We start from the raw sequence: 23509 nt of genomic DNA on the forward strand, positions 1-23509 counted from the left end.
AGAGATTGTGCTGATATTCTGTAGGTAACGTTATAAAGAGATTGTGCTGATATCCTGTAGGTAACCATATAAAAAGATTGTGCTGATATTCTGTAGGTAACCTTATATAGAGATTGTGCTGATATCCTGTAGGTAACCTTATAAAAAGATTGTGCTGATATTCTGTAGGTAACCTAATATAGAGATTGTACTGATATTCTGTAGGTAACATTATAAAGAGATTGTGCTGATATCCTTTAGGTAACCATATAAAAAGATTGTGCTGATATTCTGTAGGTAACCTAATATAGAGATTGTGCTGATATTCTGTAGGTAACATTATAAAGAGATTGTGCTGATATTCTGTAGGTAACCTTATATAGAGATTGTGCTGATATCCTGTAGGTAACGTTATATAGAGACTGTGCTGATATTCTGTAGGTAACCTTATACTGAGATTGTGCTGATATCCTGTAGGTAACCTTATATAGAGATTGTGCTGATATTCTGTAGGTAACCTTATATAGAGATTGGCCTGATATTCTGTAGGTAACCTTATATAGAGATTGGCCTGATATTCTGTAGGTAACCTTATATAGAGATTGTGCTGATATTCTGTAGGTAACATTATACAGAGATTGTGCTGATATTCTGTAGGTAACCTTATAAAGTGATTGTGCTGATATCCTGTAGGTAACATTATAAAGAGATTGTGCTGATATTCTGTAGGTAACCTTATATAGAGATTGTGCTGATATTCTGTAGGTAACATTATAAAGAGATTGTGCTGATATTCTGTAGGTAAACTTATATAGAGATTGTGCTGATATCCTGTAGGTAACGTTATATAGAGATACTGCTGATATTCTGTAAATTATATATCTATAATTCGTGTGCTGACCTTTCTGCTGTCCTTGTCAGCAGGCAGTGAGTTCCACTCACACTTGACCTGCTGCTGATTGTGAAGCTGCACTGTGATGACCTTACATTCCCCACATTTGGTTTCATTGAAGTCTAAGGTGTCATCAGAGATCTCCATGTCTGGCATGGTCACCTTGGCTCGTAGTCTGATCTGTATCACTGGGCCATTGATTATCTGTAAGTAGCGTTTAAAATTACTATAAACTTATCATCTCATTTATAATCAAGCTTAATATATACTTATGATTTGACAAGTTGATTCATAGCAAACATTATTTATTCATTAGACAAAATTTCTAAAACTAAAATTAGATTGATTTTTTTCAAACATATAGAGGTATATATCAAAAATATTAAATTGCACTGCATAGATTTTAAAGTAAAGAAATTGTTTAGTATGTTGACACTTGACTTAAAATGTTCCCCGTTGTAATGAATTAAGATTTAACATACCACAAAAATCATAAGGAAAACTGAACTGGTATAAATGACACTGAATGTTAGCACCACATGTACACAACACACTCAGACTGTCAACAAACGATACACTTATAATGTTAGCACAATGTGTAAGGCTTATCTATACTGTTGTTTATGCTTTATCAATACTGTTGGGTAAGTTTATGCTTTATCTTTACTGTTGGGTAAGTTTATGCTTTATCTATACTGTTGGTTAGGTTTATTTATACTGTTGTTTAGGTTTATCTATACTGTTGGTTAGGTTTATTGGTATTGTTGTTTATGCTCTATTTATACTGATGTTTATGCTTTATCTATACTGTTGGTTAAGTTTATTTATACTGATTTTTATGCTTTATCTATACTGTTGGTTAGGTTTATCAACACTGTTGGTTAAGTTTATTTATACTGTTGGTTAGGTTTATATATACTGTTGGTTAGGTTTTTCAACACTGTTGGTTAGGTTTATCAACACTGTTGGTTAAGTTTATTCATACTGATGATTATGCTTTATCTATACTGTTGGTTAGGTTTATCAACACTGTTGGTTAAGTTTATTAATACTGATGATTAAGCTTTATCTATACTGTTGGTTAGGTTTATCAACACTGTTGGTTAAGTTTATTTATACTGATGATTATGCTTTATCTATACTGTTGGTAAGGTTTATCAACACTGTTGGTTAAGTTTATTTATACTGATGTTTATGCTTTATCTATACTGTTGGTAAGGTTTATCTTTACTTTTATTAAGGTTTATCTATACTGATGAGTTAGGTTTATGTAAACCTTTGTGTAAGGTTTATTTTAACTGATGTTTAATGTTTCACTTAGTCCTATACTTACATTAATGGGAACGATGGTTTCTACAGACCCCTCAGAAAGGTTAGCACCTCTAGGATCAAAGCTAACAACAAAATCCACTGTCTCATGATCAGGTGCTCCTGGCAGGTTTCTAACTCTGTCCAACTCCACATGGAATCCAAAATGATGGATATCCTCTCGCTCAACCTGGAAGGAAGTTGGGAACCAGCCTGTGTTTGTGGCCCGTACAATGTGAGTCCTCACTGTTCCCAGCACCACATAGCCAAAGTCTAGCAGGTACTCTGGCAGCTTAGGTCTGCAACGTAACATTACTTCATGGTTCACACAAACTTCTGACTTAAAACATTTTTTTAAAAAAGAGACCCAACTGCTTGTATCTCACCTGTTATTCAGTGCTGCTCCGAAACGAATCCCACTATATATGAATTCTAGGGTGATTCAGATTAAATGTTTACAAACAGATGAATTTCCAGTAGGTTAACAGTAAAACCTAAGTATCATCACTGCACCTTATGAGTCCTTGTTTAAAAATGTAACTGATCCAACTGGTAGTATTTAATGGTAGTGTGTAATGGTTGTCTGTGATGGTAGTGTGTAATGGTAGGATGTAATGGTAGTGTTTAAAGGTAGTGTGTTATGGTAGTGTGTAATGGTAGTGTGTAATGGTAGGGTGTAATGGTAGTGTGTAATGGTAGTGTTTAACGGTAGTGTGTTATGGTAGTGTGTAATGGTAGTGTGTACTGGTAGGGTGTTAGAGTAAGAAATAATGCTCACAAGAATCATGTTATTTTATTTTGGTATAAAATGTAATGACTGTGCTCATACTTATGAAGATGCTGGTCTTTTGAATAGAAATCTTACTCACTTGACTTTCTTTCGTTTAGGTCGTCCCTCCGTGTCTGTAGACTCACGGGTCTCGTTGCTGTCAGGTGGAGTCATGTCTAATCCAGCGTTGGTACGAACTGATTGAATTTGTTGCATCTCCATTGAAAACTCCTTGACAGTCAGCCTCTCTAGCTCCATTTGTACATCCAACTCTGGTGGCTGAGCTGGAATGTCCCCCTGTATAAACATGTATTTTTTTATTTAGTTCCCATTCAATATTTTGAAGTTTTGCTAATGTACATATTTTTATGGTTTACATTTATTTACTTCTTTGTCAAATTTGTGATGTGGGGATCCCCTCACAATGTGGGAATCCCTAGCACCCTTTATGATGTGGGAATCTCAAACACCCTTTATGATGTGGGAATCTCCAACACCCTTTATGATGAGGAAATCTCCAACACCCTTTATGATGTGGGAATCTCCAACATCCTTTATGATGAGGAAATCTCCAACATCCTTTATGATGAAGAAATCTCCAACACCCTTGATGATGTGGGAATCTCCAACACCCTTTATGATGTGGGAATCTCCAACATCCTTTATGATGAGGAAATCTCCAACATCCTTTATGATGAAGAAATCTCCAACACCCTTTATGATGAAGAAATCTCCAACACCCTTTATGATGAGGGCATCTCCAACACCCTTTATGATGAGGAAATCTCCAACACCCTTTATGATGTGGGAATCTCCAACATCCTTTATGATGAGGAAATCTCCAACACCCTTTATGATGAGGGCATCTCCAACACCCTTTATGATGAGGAAATCTCCAACACCCTTTATGATGAGGAAATCTCCAACACCTTTGATGATGAAGGAATCTCCAACATCCTTTATGATGTGGGAATCTCCAACACCCTTTATGATGAGGAAATCTCCAACACCCTTTATGATGAGGAAATCTCCAACATCCTTTATGATGAGGAAATCTCCAACACCCTTTATGATGTGGGAATCTCCAACACCCTTTATGATGAGGGAATCTCCAACACCCTTTATGATGTGGGAATCTCCAACACCCTTTATGATGTGGAAATCTCCAACACCCTTTATGATGAGAGAATCCCCAGAATGCTTTTTGATGTTCGGATTGCTAATCACTTTTTATGATGAAGAGATGTCTTTCTATGGACTAACCTGAGTCATGAGCTGATCACCCGGCACTCTTTGTGATGAGGGGAGGCCACTCTGGGGACGTTCTGTCAATGGTTTAGGGTATGTCTTGCCGGAGTATAGATTCTCCTTAGCTTGGCGCACAGTCTCCAGGTAATGTCCCTCAGGATCGGAAGTTCGTGGCAGATCCAGAGATATCCGTGGAAAAACACCCTCCCCTTGGATACAAATCTTGTCTGGTTCAAAGTGTGCCACTTGGATGTTGAATGTTTTGGAGAAGACTTCTGGGACACCAGGTAGATACTTTATCACCAGCTTTTGCTCTGATAATGGTTCCACAAAACCCTTTACAAACAAACCAATAGTCAAGTTAAACCACACAAACACCACTTTTCCTGAGGACAAATAAGAAAGAAATTACAGAAGGTTACTCTTTCTATATTCATTTCAATTACACTAGTATACATTAATTACACTAGTATCCATCAATTACACTAGTATTCCTCAATTACACTAGTATCCATCAATTACACTTGTATCCATCAATTACACTAGGACCCATCAATTACACTAGTACCCATCAATTACACCAGTATGTATACATTAATTACACTAGTACCCATCAATTACACTAGTATCCATCAATTACACTTGTATCCATCAATTACACTAGTACCCATCAATTACACTAGTACCCATCAATTACACCAGTATGTATACATTAATTACACTAGTAGCCATCAATTACACTAGTAGCCATCAATTACACTAGTACCCATCAATTACACTAGTAACCATCAATTATACTAGTATGTATACATTAATTACACTAGTATCCATACATTAATTACACTAGTAGCCATCAATTACACTAGCAGCCATCAACTACACTAGTATCCATCAATTACACTAGTATCCATCAATTACACTAGTACCCATCTATTACACTAGTATCCATTAACTACACTAGTATGTTTACATTAATTACACTAGTATGTATACATTAATTACACTAGTACCCATCAATTACACTAGTATCCATCAATTATACTAGTACCCATTAATTACACTAGTATGTATACATTAATTACACTAGTACCCATCAATTACACTAGTAGCCATCAATTACTCTAGTATGTATCCATCAATTACACTATTATCCATTACCTACACTAGTATGTATACATTAATCACACTAGTACCCATCAATTACACAAGTAACCATCAATTACACTAGTATGTATACATTAATTACCCTAGTACCCATCAATTACACTAGTACCCATCAATAACACTAGTATCCATCACTTACACTAGTAGCCATCAATTACACTAGTATCCATTTCCTACACTAGTATGTTTACATTAATTGCACTAGTATGTATACATTAATTACCCTAGTACCCATCAATTACACTAGTAGCCATCAATTACACTAGTATGTATCCATCAATTACACTATTATCCATCAATTACACTAGTAGCCATCAATTACACTAGTAGCCATCAATTACACTATTATCCATCGATTACACTAGTAGCCATCAATTACACTAGTAGCCATCAATTACACTAGTAGCCATCAATTACACTAGTACCCATCAATTACACTAGTATCCATCAATTACACTAGTAGCCATCAATTACACTAGTATGGATCCATCATTTACACTATTATCCATCAATTACACTAGTAGCCATCAATTACACTAGTATCCATCAATTACACTAGTACCCATCAATTACACTATTATCCATTACCTACACTAGTATGTATACATTAATTACACTAGTACCCATCAATGCCATCACAGTCGACACAACTACGCTCAACTGTACACCGTGTCTACCTCCAATGTGTCTGGTACACCTTGAGATGAAACAAAGGTCCTGTCTTGATTGTCAGATGAAGGTTATGACATTGACTGAGAAGAATGTCCTTGTTATGACATGACCTTTACTTAAGATAAAGGTTCTGATGGTGGTCCTTTTGTGACCTTAATCAGAATTGGCGGTCCTATTGTGACCTAAACCAGAGATGGCAGTCCTTTTTTGACTTAACCAGAGATAACGGTCCTTTTTTTTTACCTTAACCAGAGATGGCGGTCCTTTTTTTTACCTTAACCAGAGATGGCGGTCCTATTGTGACCTTAATCAGAGATGGCGGTCCTTTTGTGACCTAAACCCTAGATGGCATTCCTTTTGTGACCTTAACCAGAGATGGCGCTCATTTTGTGACCTTAACCAGAGATGGCGCTCATTTTGTGACCTTAACCAGAGATGGCGGTCCTTTTGTGACCTTAACCAGAGATGGCGGTCCTTTTGTGACCTTAACCAGAGATGGCGGTCCTTTTGTGACCTTAACCAGAGATGGCGGTCCTTTTGTGACCTTAACCAGAGATGGCGGTCCTTTTGTGACCTTAACCAGAGATGGCGGTCCTTTTGTGACCTTAACCAGAGATGGCGGTCCTTTTGTGACCTTAACCAGAGATGGCGGTCCTTTTGTGACCTTAACCAGAGATGGCGGTCCTTTTGTGACCTTAACCAGAGATGGCGGTCCTTTTGTGACCTTAACCAGAGATGGCGGTCCTTTTGTGACCTTAACCAGAGATGGCGGTCCTTTTGTGACCTTAACCAAAGATGGCGGTCCTTTTTTTACCTTAATCAGAGATGGCGGTCCTTTTGTGACCTTAATCAGAGATGGCGGTCCTTTTGTGACTTTAATCAGAGATGGCGGTCCTTTTTTGACCTTAACCAGAGATGGCGGTCCTTTTGTGACCTTAATCAGAGATGGCGGTCCTTTTGTGACCTTAATCAGAGATGGTGGTCCTTTTGTGACCTTAACCAGAGATGGCGGTCCTTTTTTGACCTTAACCAGAGATGGCGGTCCTTTTTTGACCTTAACCAGAGATGGCGGTCCTATTGTGACCTTAATCAGAGATGGCGGTCCTATTGTGACTTTAATCAGAGATGGCGGTCCTTTTGTGACCTTAACCAGAGATGGCGGTCCTTTTGTGACCTTAATCAGAGATGGCGGTCCTTTTGTGACCTTAATCAGAGATGGTGGTCCTTTTGTGACCTTAACCAGAGATGGCGGTCCTTTTTTGACCTTAACCAGAGATGGCGGTCCTTTTTTGACCTTAACCAGAGATGGCGGTCCTATTGTGACCTTAATCAGAGATGGCGGTCCTATTGTGACTTTAATCAGAGATGGCGGTCCTTTTGTGACCTTAACCAGAGATGGCGGTCCTTTTGTGACCTTAATCAGAGATGGCGGTCCTTTTGTGACCTTAACCTGAGATGGCAGTCTTTTTGTGACCTTGATCTAAATTGAAGGCCTTGATTATGACCTTGCCCTTCCATACTTACAGCATGAGGAACCATGATAGGAACTCCGGGAGCAGGTTTTTTGGCCAGGGTCGGGTCCATCCCCATGGCACAAAACTCAAAGCCGACCTTTCCACTATTGCAAAGGGTTATTTCTGCTGAAGCCACTTGATCATACATCTGTAAACAAACAAGTCATTATTACTCCTCAATACTTTAAATTCAAAAGCAAACACTTCTCCTTCAAATAATAAGATGTCGCCATGATTTCATAACAGCAAACTGTGCATCTCCATCAGATCACCTGTGTTTACTGCCTCGTTTTAAGACCGTGAAGGGAACAGCTAGGGAAAGGAGTCCGTATATTAGATCAGATATTTCAGACTGTAGGGGATATTTGCTCCCTGTAAGACTGAAAGAAGAACAAGGCCAAGCTTGCCATCTAAGCAGATGAGCTAAATATTGATGAAAGTTGATTATGACCTCTTTTTGATAACGGTAAATATTAATGTAAGTGGAGTAGGACCTCCGTTCTGTGTGATTACACTGTTAATAAGACATTATGATTACACTGTTAATAAGACATTCTATTTCTTTCACATACCTGTTTCCCGTAATCAATTTCCTTACAATCTATCTTGTAATCGACCAAGGACGCCTCTCCTTTGAGGAGAAGTTCATAAGTGGGTCCTCCTTCTACTACACAGATAGCCTTCGTCTCTCCCCAGATGTCTGCATGTCCATAAAAGGTCATCGTCACCTGCTCTGTATCACCTGGCTGAAGTATACCATAGAGGGGCAAGATGTCAAACACCTCCTCAATGCCCACTGGGGTTTCATCCCGGTCCACTTCTAACAGAGCACTCAGGGCACGGTTTGTCTGGAGCGGATCTTCATCAATGGCAATGTCACGGAGAGATGTTAAACTCAATCTTAATCCCTCCATTTGGTTCTTGTCAATGCCTCCTCCTTCGGGGGCCTCCTCCTGCTCCAGTTGTCCCTTTTCTGGCCTGTCATCATCACTGTCGGTGGCTTTCAGACTGTCATCGTCCTGTGTGTGAAAGCTGGATTGGTGCTCCTCTGTAACTTTGTTGTCAAATGAACGGTCAGAATCTTGCTCCTTGTGTAGGTCATCTGCATCACCATGGATACTGCTGCCTAGCAATATATCACTTTCCTATGGACAGATGATATTTTCTCATTAATTCCATAATGAATAAATGAAATAGTCCTTACCTGCTTGGGAGATAAAATCTGATTATTATGAATGAATCATAACAATATGTTATTAGCTATACAGAGGGACAATATCACCCAGCTTGGTTGGCTGTTTGCTAATCTGTCAGACTTGTATCTTGAAACATTGATAACTTAGGCAGATTTGTATATTACTATATTTGTATCTAGGTACATTGCTAATCTGATAGATTTGTATCTAGGTACATTGCTAATCTGATAGATTTGAATCTAGGGATATTGCTAATCTGATAAATTTGAATCTAGGGATATTGCTAATATGATAAATTTGAATCTAGGTATATTACTAATCTGATAGATTTGTATCTAGGGATATTGCTAATCTGATAGATTTGAATCTAGGGATATTGCTAATCTGATAGATTTGAATCTAGGGATATTGCTAATCTGATAGATTTGAATCTAGGTATATTGCTATTCTGATAGATTGGTATCTAGGTACATTGCTAATCTGATAGATTTGAATCTAGGGATATTGCTAATCAGATAGATTTGTATCTAGGGATATTGCTAATCTGATAAATTTGTATCAGATATATAGCTAGATATGACATATTAGTTATAGCGAGGAACCTGTGTGTTGCTAGTATTCACAAGGACCTTACTATTGATACTTCTGACTAGGATCTTTGTGTTTATATTAACATGTTTATACAAACTATTGATACTTCTGACAAGGATCTTTGTGTTTATATTAACATGTTTATACAAACTATTGATACTTCTGACAAGGATCTTTGTGTTTATATTAACATGTTTATACAAACTATTGATACTTCTGACAAGGATCTTTGTGTTTATATTAACATGTTTATACAAACTATTGATACTTCTGACAAGGATCTTTGTGTTTATATTAACATGTTTATACAAACTATTGATACTTCTGACAAGGATCTTTGTGTTTATATTAACATGTTTATACAAACTATTGATACTTCTGACAAGGATCTTTGTGTTTATATTAACATGTTTATACAAACTATTGATACTTCTGACAAGGATCTTTGTGTTTATATTAACATGTTTATACAAACTATTGATACTTCTGACAAGGATCTTTGTGTTTATATTAACATGTTTATACAAACTATTGATACTTCTGACAAGGATCTTTGTGTTTATATTAACATTTTTATACAAACTATTGATACTTCTGACAAGGATCTTTGTGTTTATATTAACTTGTTTATACAAACTATTGATACTTCTGACAAGGATCTTTGTGTTTATATTAACTTGTTTATACAAACTATTGATACTTCTGACAAGGAATTTGGTGTTTATATTAACTTGTTTATAAAAAATATTGATACTTCTGACTAGGATCTTTGTGTTTATATTAACATTTTTATACAAACTATTGATACTTCTGACAAGGATCTTTGTGTTTATATTAACATTTTTATACAAACTTTTGTAGGTTCAAGGTCAGCCTTTTCCTCCTCCTCCTCTCTGTCCTCTTCATCATCCACAAGAAGTGATGGCTCCTGTATAAGAACAGCGATCTCCGGATGGACCTCTGAAGCTGCCTCCTCTGCCTCCTCAATATGTGGCAGCGTCACCACAGGCTTGGGTGGGTGTCTGATCACCACATTCGGCTCCTTACCCACCAAAAAGGACCAGTGGTACTTCACCTCCATGGGACTGTTGTTAGTTATGTTGACATACCTAGTCACCTCTGTGTCGTTCAGAATACAGCCAAAGTCTACGACGCTCTTCTCAAAGTCAATGTTAGGAAAGTACACCTCTCCTCTAAGTGCTATGTAGTCCTGAAATTACCAACACTACTTTTCATCTTTTTCTAAAACAATGAACATCTCCCTTAAAATATGTCCTATAAAAATATTTAGGTATTTTATCATCAATACACTTCTTGCCAATTGCTGTATCACATTGCCATAACACTTTTAGTTTCCAAAGCACAAAAACTAATAATACATATTAATAAGAGTAGTTTAGTAGGCATTAGCCAATATGATTTAAAAGGCCAAAAGGGGGAAAATGCAGAATGTTTGAAATAATTCCTCCTATGTTTAGTATATGTATTATCTCCATGCTTTTGTAATCAGATATAGCAGATGACATGACTTACTATGTGAGGATGTTCCTGGTAGGTGACATGAAGAATATCATCAATGGTGCGTATGTGGAGGTCATCTTTATAGGCGGGGTCAAACTGGATCATGAGTGTGTACTCTTCATTGACGTTGAGTCTTACATCCTGTCACACATAAAAATGGTCACCAAACATTTTACTTAACGTGTTCAATTTATTGATGTATCCATCTTACAAAAGTACTTCGTGAGCAGAACAAATATATGCCCCTCACATGCTGTGTAGTATCATATGCCCCTTACATGCTGTGTAGTATCATATGCCCCTCACAGGCTGTGTTGTAGCATATTCCCCTCACAGGCTGTGTAGTATCATATGCCCCTTACATGCTGTGTAGTATCATATGCCCCTCACAGGCTGTGTTGTAGCATATTCCCCTCACAGGCTGTGTAGTATCATGTTCCCCTCACAGGCTGTGTAGTATCATGTTCCCCTCACAGGCTGTGTAGTATCATGTTCCCCTCACAGGCTGTGTAGTATCATGTTCCCCTCACATGCAATCCCTTTGGGCAGGTGAGATAATAATGATTAACAACTTGCATGGTTTTGTTTACTTCAGATTCAAACACCACGATTGTTTTGCACCAGGTTCTATAATAAAATTAAAAATGGATTTAGTACTTGCCATTTCTGATGTTAATGAACCATCATCCATTACGATTTGAAATGGGTGTTGTAGTTTCAGACCGGTGGATAAAGGCAATGTGGACACATTGGTCATCTTAAGCTCTCTCGTCTGGACGGTTAACTCCTCCTCTGGTTTCTGTAAAGATAACAACAGAAAGGTTTGATAAAGAGTCTGGTCACATCCTTTCAGATCAAGTTAAAGCAAGAGCCATTATCTGTGAAAGCGGTAAAAAAAATAAAAAAATCTGTTATATATGTACAGACTCGGTACAGATTAGTAACTTCTGTAATATATGTACAGATTTGGCATAGGTTAGTAACTTCTGTAATATCTGTACACACTCGGTAAAGGTTAGTCACTTCTGTAATATATGTACAGACTTGGTATAGGTTAGTAACTTCTGTAATATATGTACAGATTTTGTACAGGTTAGTAACTTCTGTAATATCTGTACAGATTTGGTACAGGTTAGTAACTTCTGTAATATCTGTACAGATTTGGTACAGGTTAGTAACTTCTGTAATATATGTACAGACTTGGTACAGGTTTGTCACTTCTGTATTATATGTACAGATTCGGTATAAGTTAGTACCTTCTGTAATATATGTACAGATTTGGTACAGGATAGTAACTTCTGTAATATCTGTACAGACGCGGTATAGGTTAGTAACTTCTGTAATATATGTACAGACTTGGTACAGGTTAGTCACTTCTGTATTATATGTACAGATTCGGTATAGTTTAGTAACTTCTGTAATATATGTACAGACTTGGTACAGGTTAGTAACTTCTGTAATATATGTACAGACTCGGTATAGGTTAGTAACTTCTGTAATATATGTACAGACTTGGTACAGGTTAGTAACTTCTGTAATATATGTAAAGACTCGGTACAGGTAAGTAACTTCTGTAATATATGTACAGACTCGGGATAGTTTAGTAACTTCTGTAATATATGTACAGACTCGGGATAGTTTAGTAACTTCTGTAATATATGTACAGATTTGGTACAGGATAGTAACTTCTGTAATATCTGTACAGACGCGGTATAGGTTAGGAACTTCTGTAATATCTGTACAGACTCAGTACAGGTTAGTAACTTCTGTAATATATGTACAGACTCGGTATAGTTTAGTAACTTCTGTAATATATGTACAGACTTGGTACAGGTTAGTAACTTCTGTAATATCTGTACAGACTCGGTATAGGTTACTAACTTCTGTAATATCTGTACAGACTTGGTATAGGTTTGTAAATTCTGTAATATATGTACAGACTTGGCACAGGTTAGTAACTTCTGTAATATCTGCACAGACTCGGTATAGGTTAGTAATTTCTGTAATATCTGTACAGACTCAGTAATATATGTACAGACTTGGTACAGGCTAGTAACTTCTGTAATATATGTATAGACTCGGTATAGGTAAGTAACTAATATATGTACAGACTTGGTATAGGTTAGTAACTTCTGTAATATCTGTACAGACTCAGTAGAGGTTAGTAATTTCTGTAATATATGTACAGACTCGGTATAGGTTAGTAACTTCTGTAATATCTCACAGATTTGGCATAGGTTAGTAACTTCTGTAATATATGTACAGACTTGGTATATGTTAGTAACTTCTGTAATATCTGTACAGACTCGGTATAGGTTAGTCACTTCTGTAATATAAGATAGATTTGTATCTAGGGATATTGCTAATCTGATAGATTTGAATCTAGGTATATTGCTATTCTGATAGATTGGTATCTAGGTACCAATCTATCAGAATAGCAATATACCTAGATTCAAATCTATCAGATTAGCAATGTACCTAGATACCAATCTATCAGAATAGCAATATACCTAGATTCAAATCTATCAGATTGGGCATATGATACTACACAGCCTGTGAGGGGAATTTACAGAAGTTCCTAACCGATCCCGAGTTTGTACAGATATTACAGAAGTTACTAACATATACCAAGTCTGTACATACATTACAGAAGTTACTAACCTATACCGCGTCTGTACAGATATTACAGAAGTTACTAACATGTACCAAATCTGTACAGATATTACAGAAGTGACTAACCTATACCGAGTCTGTACATATATTACAGTTACAGAAGTTACTAACCTATACCGAATCTGTACATATATTACAGAAGTTGCTTACCTGTACCGAGTCTATACATATATTACAGAAGTTACTAACCTTTGCCAAATCTGTGAGATATTACAGCAGTTACTAACCTGTACCAAATCTGTACATATATTACAGAAGTTACTATTAACATCATTGCGTACACATGTTAACATCATTGTGTACCAACGTAAACATAATTGTGTACACACGTAAACATCATGGGGGACACATGTAAACATCATTGTGTACGCAATGATGTTTACGTGTGTACACACATAAACATGTGTGTACACAATGATGTTTACGTGTGTACACACATAAACATGTGTGTACACAATGATGTTTACGTTGGTACACAATGATGTTAACATGTGTACGCAATGATGTTAATAGTAACTTCTGTAATATATGTACAGACTTGTTATAGGTTAGTAACTTCTTTAATATCTATACAGACTCGGTATAGGTTAGTAACTTCTTTAATATCTGTACAGATTTGGTACATGTTAGTAACTTCTGTAATATCTGTACAGACTCCGTAGAGGTTAGTAATTTCTGTAATATATGTACAGACTGGGTATAGGTAAGTAATTTCTGTAATATCTGTACAGACTCGGTACAGGTTAATAACTTCTATAATATCTGTACAGATTTGGTACAGGTTAGTAATTTCTGTAATATATGTACAGACTGGGTATAGGTAAGTAATTTCTGTAATATCTGTACAGACTCCGTAGAGGTTAGTAATTTCTGTAATATATGTATAGACTCGGTACAGGTAAGTAACTTCTGTAATATCTGTACAGACGCGGTATAGGTTAGGAACTTCTGTAATATATGTACAGATTTTGTACAGGTTAATAACTTCTGTAATATCTCACAGATTTGGGATAGGTTAGTAACTTCTGTAATATCTCACAGATTTGGCATAGGTTAGTAGCTTCTGTAATATATGTACAGACTTGTTATAGGTTAGTAACTTCTTTAATATCTGTACAGATTTGGTACAGGTAAGTAACTTCTGTAATATCTGTACAGACTCAGTATAGGTTAGTCATGCTTGAAGTGCTGACCTTGTCAACCCTGAAGTAGACGGCTTTCGTAGAGAACTCTAACAATGGACTGATGAAGTCGGCTGACACGTCCACTCTCATGATCAGCTCTTTCCCTCCCTGACGTCCAATGATTGCGTGACACATCAGCCTCTCTTTCACATTCTGGGGACTGTAAATATAAAAGAACAAAATGAAGATTTCTGCCAATCTTGTGTTTTTTATCTAAATTTCATAAAATAAAAGAACAATTCATCTACTTTTCATTGATAAATTTGCTTAAAGTTGTTCCCCATTTGATTATCTGAACTTTCTGTTTTGTCATATGACATTTAGGTCATTCATGTTCCATTGCCCTCTACTTAGCAATGCCTTGGAAACCTTGACATGGGTTTAATTCTAGGCACTAGACATCAACAGAACATTAATTTATTGTTTCATGATATTAAGAAATAGAAACAAGAAAGGCATGATACTTACCTGTCCACCATTCCTTCTATGTGCATGTCCATGCTAGCACCTGGTGGTAGGTCAAACCTGTTGGGGTTCAGCTTGAATATGGGCCGTCTAGGTTCTGGTGGTGGGGGAGTGTTCTGAAAATTGTTTGTTTACCATATCAATAAACTAATGCAAAAGTTATCTTCCCTTCAGCAGGCTTAAGAAAACCGAGAATTCTAAAACGTTAGTGACAATAAAAGTGGACCATTTGACCATCAATCATCTGAGATACCTCACTCCAGGTGGTTCAGGTGGCACAGAGGTAATAAAGTGATCATTTACCAAAAACTGGGTTTCTTCTGCACAATGTTAACGTGTGTACACAATGATGTTTACGTGTGTATGCAATGATGTTAATGAGTGTTCAAAATGATGTTTACGTGTGTACACAATGATGTTTACGTTGGTACACAATGATGTTAACATGTGTACGCAATGATGTTAACGAGTGTTCAAAATGATGTTTACGTGTGTACACAACGATGTTTACGTGTGTTCAAAATGATGTTTATGTGTGTACACAATGATGTTTACGTGTGTACACAATTATGTTTACGTTGGTACACAATGATGTTAACGTGTGTACGCAACGATGTTAACGAGTGTTCAAAATGATGTTTATGTGTGCACACAATGATGTTTACGGGGTTACACAATGATGTTTATGTGTATACACAATGATGTTTATGGGTGTATGCAACGATGTTAATGAGGGTTCAAAATGATGTTTATGTGTGCACACAATGATGTTTACGGGAGTACACAATGATGTTTATGTGTGCACACAATGATGTTTACGGGAGTACACAATGATGTTTACAAGTGTACAAAATTATGTTTACGTGTGTACAAAATGATGTTTACGTGTTTTGACAATGATGTTTATGTGTGCACACAATGATGTTTACGCGGGTACACAATGATGTTTAGATGTGTACACAATGATGTCTACGTGTGTACACAATTATGTTTACGTTGGTACACAATGATGTTAACAGGTGTACGCAGCGATGCTAACGAGTGTTCAAAATTATGTTTACGTGTGTACAAAATGATGTTTACGTGTGAACACAATGATGTTTACGGGGTTACACAATGATGTTTATGGGTGTATGCAACGATGTTAATGAGGGTTCAAAATGATGTTTACGTGTTTTCACTATGATGTTTATGTGTGTATGCAACGATGTTAATGAGGGTTCAAAATGATGTTTATGTGTGCACACAATGATGTTTACGTGTGTACACAATGATGTTTACGTGTACACAATGATGTTTATGTGTGTACACAATGATGTTTACGGGTGTACACAATGATGTTTACATGTGTACACAATGATGTTTACGTGTGTACACAATGATGTTTACATGTGTACACAATGATGTTTACGTGCATACACAATAAACATTCTACAGTTACTGAGGTACATACCTTGAACTTCATGTCAAGTGCATTGTAGGAGGCAATTTCCTTTTTAGCTTTGGCAATGGGCCCAAAGCCATCCATACTCCAAACCAGCTGTTGGTGTCGTCGGCTCTTGTTGGTCAAAGTGAATGTCTTCTGTAGGGGGCGGTTACTAATTAAATATACAACAACGTATATAGTGAACTAAATATGAACAGACTATTATGTTCAAATTGACCGTTTTTTCAATGATGTCATTTTTTAATTTAAGTACCTGTACAGGGTTATATATAAATGAGTTTACATTTGTTACCACAGTCTATCACTCGAATTTAAAATTCTTGCTTTTCATTTAGAAAAGTGTGCAAGGTTTACAATAGTTATGTAAAGGGAAAACAAGTGCATGAAGTTTCATAAAAAAAATTCAAAACTGATGATGAGGAATGTGCAAGTTAAATTTTATATTTAACAACAGTGACCATGACATCTAACCAATCAAGTCCATATTTGACCTGTCAAGATTAATCATAAATTGTACCTAAGGCTTGTCGTTGTCAACGTTACCTGAGGTTTGACGATCACAAGCTTACCTGAAGTTTGGCCCCAGGTTCAGATGAGGAGTGAGCGGAGGATCTGAGACTATAGTGGTGCCTTGGCCATACGCTGTCAAGGGGATATGACGAACCTGGCTCTCCAAGAAATTAACTTGCAACTTATCTTGGAACCTGTCAAAATAACATATTCCATTTAATATCCCTCCTCATTTGTCGGTAAGAAAACATTCAGCAAAATTCAATATAAACAGATTACGTGTTTGTCTGATGTTTTCCACCTGTTGATACACACAAAGAGTTCATAGTCAAAGGTCCAACTGATGGGACTCTACAAAGAAAATTGTTTGGTTCAGATATTTTGTAGCCGACTTTCATTTTTCTAAACACCGTTTATTTGTTGATTTGATTGAGATATTCAGCATATATTTCCATGACTACTTAAAGCAAGAAGTACGTTATGATCACACATATCTGTAGTAGGATTGTAAATCTTTGAAGGTAAGCTAGCGCTGACAAAGTTAAAATCATCTAAGCTGTCAGTTTTACTGGCCTACCTCACACAATCATTGAGGTTAGCTGTTATTGTGAGTTCAAGTGTCTTTTCTGCAGGGATTTCTCCCTCGGCTGGCTCTACACGGAACACCGATTTCTGTCTCACCTAAAACAAACATAATGTAAGTTTAATTACCATAGATAAATCAAATTTGATGATTCTTCTGATTTTAATCAGCATTGAAGACAAAAGCATAATTTTATATGTGGAAGAGAAAACACTACAGAAGAAGATACTGTGTTCGTGGTCATGGTTACATGAACAATTCTTCCCATTCTGCTGTGTTTGCAGTCAATACTATCTTAGGTATGACAATAAATACCACAGAACCGTGACACAAGGCCAAATCAGAACTCAAAACATGGTTGACAAGATGCTAACAGGAACTGAGGAGATGACCCCAAAAATAACACGGAGGTGTAGAGAGAAACGCTCTGGAAACGGAGTATTTCCTATAGTTACTAGATAGTTATAAACTTCAACGTCCATAAATTAGAAAATTCTAAAGTTTATTATTTAATCTGGTTAGCCTCAGTGGAGAGGGATAATCAAGTGACAAAATATGCATTTGAACTTACCATATGTGCCGTGAACTTTGCTGGAATAAGAGATTCGTTCGACAGTATCACTTTCCTGGGTGTATCTGTGAGTACTGGGATTACGTTCCAGTCAATGTCCATAGGGGAGATATGGACCACAGGCCCCTCCCCAGTACAGCTTATCTGCACCGACTGAAAAGTAAACAGGGCATTTATAGGCACAGTCATAATTCTGCTCTATCAGTAACAATGAAATTGGATACACTGTTAATTTTAATAACAATGATTTATTGACTAATGCTAAAACTCCTGACAACCAAGGCACTTAATTTCCACACATGCTGGACAACATTTTAGAGGAATCACAACTAGTTTTCTGATATACTGGAAGTTTCAGAGACGATCTCTTCCCAAATGTTAAGTATAATTATGTATACTGTACAGGTATTTAGAGAATCCTAATTAAGTTTTGTTTAGCATGCAAAACACTGCATTGGTACAATTTCATTATTCTAAGAAATAAAAGTACCAGTTGACGAACTTGAGATCACAGGGGATCTTTGTGTCCATCATCAATAAGATTCATTAGTTCTACATAACTTTGTTTTTTTCTCTTCTTCTATCTGATCACGTTCATGACTTTTACATGTTGATGTTCATGTACAATAAATGCATCATGTGGTGAAAACCTCATATTGCAGTGTTTGTCATTATTCTTTCGTGATGCTATAATTTAACTAAATTACTAGAAATGTATGTCACCCAGGTATTTGATGTAATTCATAGTCTTTAGTCTTTAGTACTCACATCTCTTCAAGGAGATTCTGAAGACTTTTGGTGAGATATGACCTAGAGTATTTCAGTACTTAAGATCAAGGTCAAATAAAGATTATAGTGTTGCCATTTACCTAGTTTGTCTCTTCTCATGTACCTACATATATACCTAGTTTGTCTCTTCTCATGTACCTACATACCTAGTTTGTCTCTTCTCCTGTACCTACATACCCAGTTTGTCTCTTCTCATGTACCTACATACCTAGTTTGTCTCTTCTCCTGTACCTATATACCTAGTTTGTCTCTTCACATGTACCTATATACCTAGTTTGTCTCTTCTCATATACCTACATACCTAGTTTGTCTCTTCTCATGTACCTACATACCTAGTTTGTCTCTTCTTATGTACCTAAACACCTAGTTAGAAGATCAAGCATGCAACAATGACTATAAGCAATTATGGAAAGAGCTCAACAGCAAAACTGAAAAACTCCTGAGTATTTTAAATTTTTACTATATTTACCAATGGTGGATCTGGACTTCCAAATATGGAGAAATATGAGATAACCTGCTGCTCCTCTAGGGCCTCGGCTTGTATGATGATTGGCACCTCACACAGAGAGTGAGGCTCCACAATTCCCTACAATGTCATCACAACCTCATTATATAATGTGAACAAAAACGGCTCCTCTTTTCACCTGACACAAATATTACCATAGGATTTAAATTCAAAAAGTAACAACTTCTTTTTACTGATTAAGTAAAACAGTAGGTTAAAAAACTGTGATTTTTTGTAAACATGTCTAGTTGTCTTGTGACTTGTAAAATCCTGTTGAATATTCATTGAGTATAGCAAAAAAGGGTGTCCCCAAACTTGAAACAGACATCAGTCCAAGTTAGATAATTATGCAAAAACAAAGCTCTAGCATTTACTCAATAGTTTTTTCTAATAAATTTTCCCGTTTTGTTTTTTTTGTATATTCAGGCAAACACGCGTGATGTTTCACCTTGGGCTGTGGGCTCTTGTATGTGATGGGAGTATCTCTATGTACATTCTGTGTAACCAACTCGTATTTAGCAGGTAGATCTGTGTCATTATGGAGCTTCACACTGTGTTCATAGGAATGCCTCAGAAAACACCGACCATAGTCCAGCATTGGGCTCAGCACGGACACATTGGGCACAATACACCTGTCAATATAAATCATTGGGCTCAGCTAAGACACATTGGGCACAATACATCTGTCAATATAAAGCATTAGGCTCAGCACAGACACATTGGGCACAATAAACCTGTCAATATAAAGCATTGGGCTCAGCACAGACACATTGGGCACAACAAACCTGTCAATATAAAGCATTGGGCTCAGCACAGAAACATTGGGCACAATACATCTGTCAATATAAAACATTGGGCTCAGCACAGACACATTGGGCACAATACATCTGTCAATATAAAGCCTTGGGCTCAGCTAAGACACATTGGGCACAATACATTTGTCAATATAAAGCATTGGGCTCAGCACAGAAACATCGGGCACAATACATCTGTCAATATAAAACATTGGGCTCAGCACAGACACATTGGGCACAATACATCTGTCAATATAAAGCCTTGGGCTCAGCTAAGACACATTGGGCACAATACATCTGTCAATATAAAGCATGGGCTCAGCAATATAAAGTTTGGAATGATTGTAATATCTGTTAAACCCGAGTATCACTCCACAAGGCAGTCAGTAATATAGTTCATAACTTCTAACATTAATATAAATTCTATACAGAGTGGAACATGAGACTAGATTTTAGTGTGGTACATTCTGCCATCCCAGCCAGTAGCCACGTATAAGTTTGGCAACTGCAGGTGAAAAAGTACAAGAGAGATGGACACAGTGACACATTATCTGGCAGACCGACTGATGGATGAATTACAAACCTATAGTTCCCGACTGATGGACAAATTACAAACCTATAGTTCCCGACTGACGGACGAATTACAAACCTATAGTTCCCGACTGATGGACGAATTACAAACCTATAGTTCCCGACTGATGGACGAATTACAAACCTATAGTTCCCGACTGATGGACGAATTATAAACCTATAGTTCCCGACTGATGGACGAATTACAAACCTACAGTTCCCTTTAGAAGTATTAACTGGGGACTAATAATTTGGGCTTAATAACAATCAAAATTGTCAATACAATATATGACTTTCAGGAACTAATGGTGGTGAACTTACTTAGCATAAATGGGGAGTGTCAAGATCTCCTCCCCGACATTGACCACGTCAACAACCATAGCCATCTCATACTTCTTAATCGTGTTGGAGATGAAGTTGACTGTGATTTTGATTTCACTTTGTGGTTGAAGTGTTCCAGATGCAGGGATAATCTCAAACTCCTTTGGAGGCCCTGCCCCTGGTCTGGCGGTGGGAGAGCCCCTATCACTGTGAGCACTGTCAAGGTCATTGGTACAACAGATACTGTCAGAGCTGCCATCTCCCGGCACCCTCAGATGGAAACTCATGGGTACCAATGATGTGTTTTGTAACACACAAGTCTCTGTATTGAGGAACCCTGATAACAACAGACAGGTCAGTACATAAATACAAGTCAACAATACAATTGTAGCTTCTTGTTTTAAATCCATTCTGACATTTTGACTACAAGGTTTCTAAATAGCCCTTTCAGATGGAATTTTCAAGAAATTTCTTAGGTTTTTCCAGAGCAAAGTGTTACTCTTCCAACCCTTCTGATACATTCCTGAACAAAATATATCAAAGTATTGAAATGTTAACAGAAAGAACTACATACAGGCTTTAGTAGATGTGTTAATTCAATTGTAAATAAATCTAATATTTGAATGCAAGGTTTCAACAATTAAGCACCTTTAAAAGAATTTCAAAAAACGATTTTGATCTTAAATAGAGCCATTGTCATACTTAGACCCCTTCAGAACCATTCTTGTACAAAATGTATCAAAATATTGAAATGTTATAAGAAAATAAATACACACTCTGGAAACTAGAATTATCTTCTGGATGTGTTGAGGATGGAAACATTTTTAGAATTATTTCAGGTCAAATTTGCTAGAGCAGTAGAGGAATGAAATTGACCAAACAGGTAAACTATCATAAAATTTAACAAATTGTTCCTATGTTACAATATGATACCAGGTAACAACTTCCATACAATTTTCATCTCATGCAGGAAAGATTCTGAAAAAAGAGGTATTGTTGTAATCGAAAGGTTAGTGAGTAGACGGATGGATTGCATGGTAATAAAATGCTCTGCATTTGGAGAGCTAAAAGAAAATCATACATACTTTCATGTTTTGAAATTAAGAATTGTTGGAAGATGATCCTATCTAATGTAACAGCTTACCGTATGATATAACCCCAAACTTGAGCTTCTGGACATTGAACTGAAAGGTTGGTCCAATCACAGAACCACTGAAACAAACAAGAGGTCACACTTCAAAACACGCTCTGTACAATACACCAGTCATTTAAATTAAGTCAGCCGAACTTGTGTGAGAAATTAACAAATATTTCAAATTATGAATTATCTGGACTTCATTTTCTTCAATGAAAAAAGCATAACCTAACACTGTAAAACACTTTTCAGTGTTAATACTGTCAAATCCATGTCAATAACTAAGTTCTTATCATTGTAATTAGCAGTAAAGCAAGCATTTGTCAGTAAAACCTTGTTATACTGTCATCATTTGTCAGTATAATCTTGTTAACATATATATTGTCCTATATTGTATTGACAATTTTGATTGTTATTAAGCCCAAATTATTAGTCCCCAGTTAGTACTTGGTATATTAACAAGGGGCAGTATACAGGGCTTGGTATATTAACAAGGGGCAGCATACATAGCTTTGTATATTAACAAGGGGCAGTATACAGAGCTTTTATATTAACAAGGGGCAGTACCCAGGGCTTTTATATTAACAAGGGGCAGCATACAGAGCTTTGTATATTAACAAGGGGCAGTATACAGAGCTTTTATATTAACAAGGGCAGCATACAGAGCTTTGTATATTAACAAGGGGCAGTATACAGAGCTTGGTAAATTAACCAGGGGCAGCATACAGAGCTTGGTATATTAACAAGGGGCAGTATACTGAGCTTTGTATATTAACAAGGGGCAGCATACAGAGCTTTTATATTAACAAGTGGCAGCATACAGAGCTTGGTATATTAACAAGGGGCAGTATACAGAGCTTTTATATTAACAAGGGGCAGCAAACAGAGCTTTTATATTAACAAGGGGCAGTATACAGAGCNTATATTAACTAGGGGCAGTATACAGAGCTTTTATATTAACAAGGGGCAGCATACAGAGCTTTGTATATTAACAAGGGGCAGTATATAGAGCTTTTATATTAACAAGGGGCAGCATACAGAGCTTGGTATGTTAACAAGGGGCAGTATACAGAGCTTTTATATTAACAAGGGGCAGCATACAGAGCTT

At 36.8% G+C, this 23509-nt stretch overlaps 1 protein-coding gene across 1 annotated transcript in view; it reads right to left on the bottom strand.

Moving 5' to 3' along the window:
- The window catches only part of LOC110454384 (hydrocephalus-inducing protein-like), a 154655-nt gene that overhangs the window by 109538 nt on the left and 21608 nt on the right, over positions 1–23509 (bottom strand). Inside the window, exons 11-29 of the mRNA XM_021503856.1 lie at positions 22411–22478; positions 21267–21603; positions 20030–20213; positions 19546–19662; positions 18288–18440; positions 17711–17814; positions 17193–17327; positions 16630–16774; positions 15180–15292; positions 14721–14871; positions 11516–11653; positions 10867–10995; positions 10187–10543; positions 8119–8691; positions 7557–7694; positions 4212–4532; positions 3049–3245; positions 2205–2478; positions 881–1075 (exon numbers count right to left, since the gene is read on the bottom strand). Of these exons, the coding sequence (XP_021359531.1) occupies positions 881–1075; positions 2205–2478; positions 3049–3245; positions 4212–4532; positions 7557–7694; positions 8119–8691; positions 10187–10543; positions 10867–10995; positions 11516–11653; positions 14721–14871; positions 15180–15292; positions 16630–16774; positions 17193–17327; positions 17711–17814; positions 18288–18440; positions 19546–19662; positions 20030–20213; positions 21267–21603; positions 22411–22478 (3829 nt within the window). The remainder of the gene's footprint in view (positions 1–880; positions 1076–2204; positions 2479–3048; positions 3246–4211; positions 4533–7556; positions 7695–8118; positions 8692–10186; positions 10544–10866; positions 10996–11515; positions 11654–14720; positions 14872–15179; positions 15293–16629; positions 16775–17192; positions 17328–17710; positions 17815–18287; positions 18441–19545; positions 19663–20029; positions 20214–21266; positions 21604–22410; positions 22479–23509) is intronic.

Source organism: Mizuhopecten yessoensis, unplaced genomic scaffold (assembly GCF_002113885.1).
Source record: "Mizuhopecten yessoensis strain PY_sf001 unplaced genomic scaffold, ASM211388v2 scaffold7817, whole genome shotgun sequence".
Classification (NCBI taxonomy): Eukaryota; Metazoa; Mollusca; class Bivalvia; order Pectinida; family Pectinidae; genus Mizuhopecten; species Mizuhopecten yessoensis.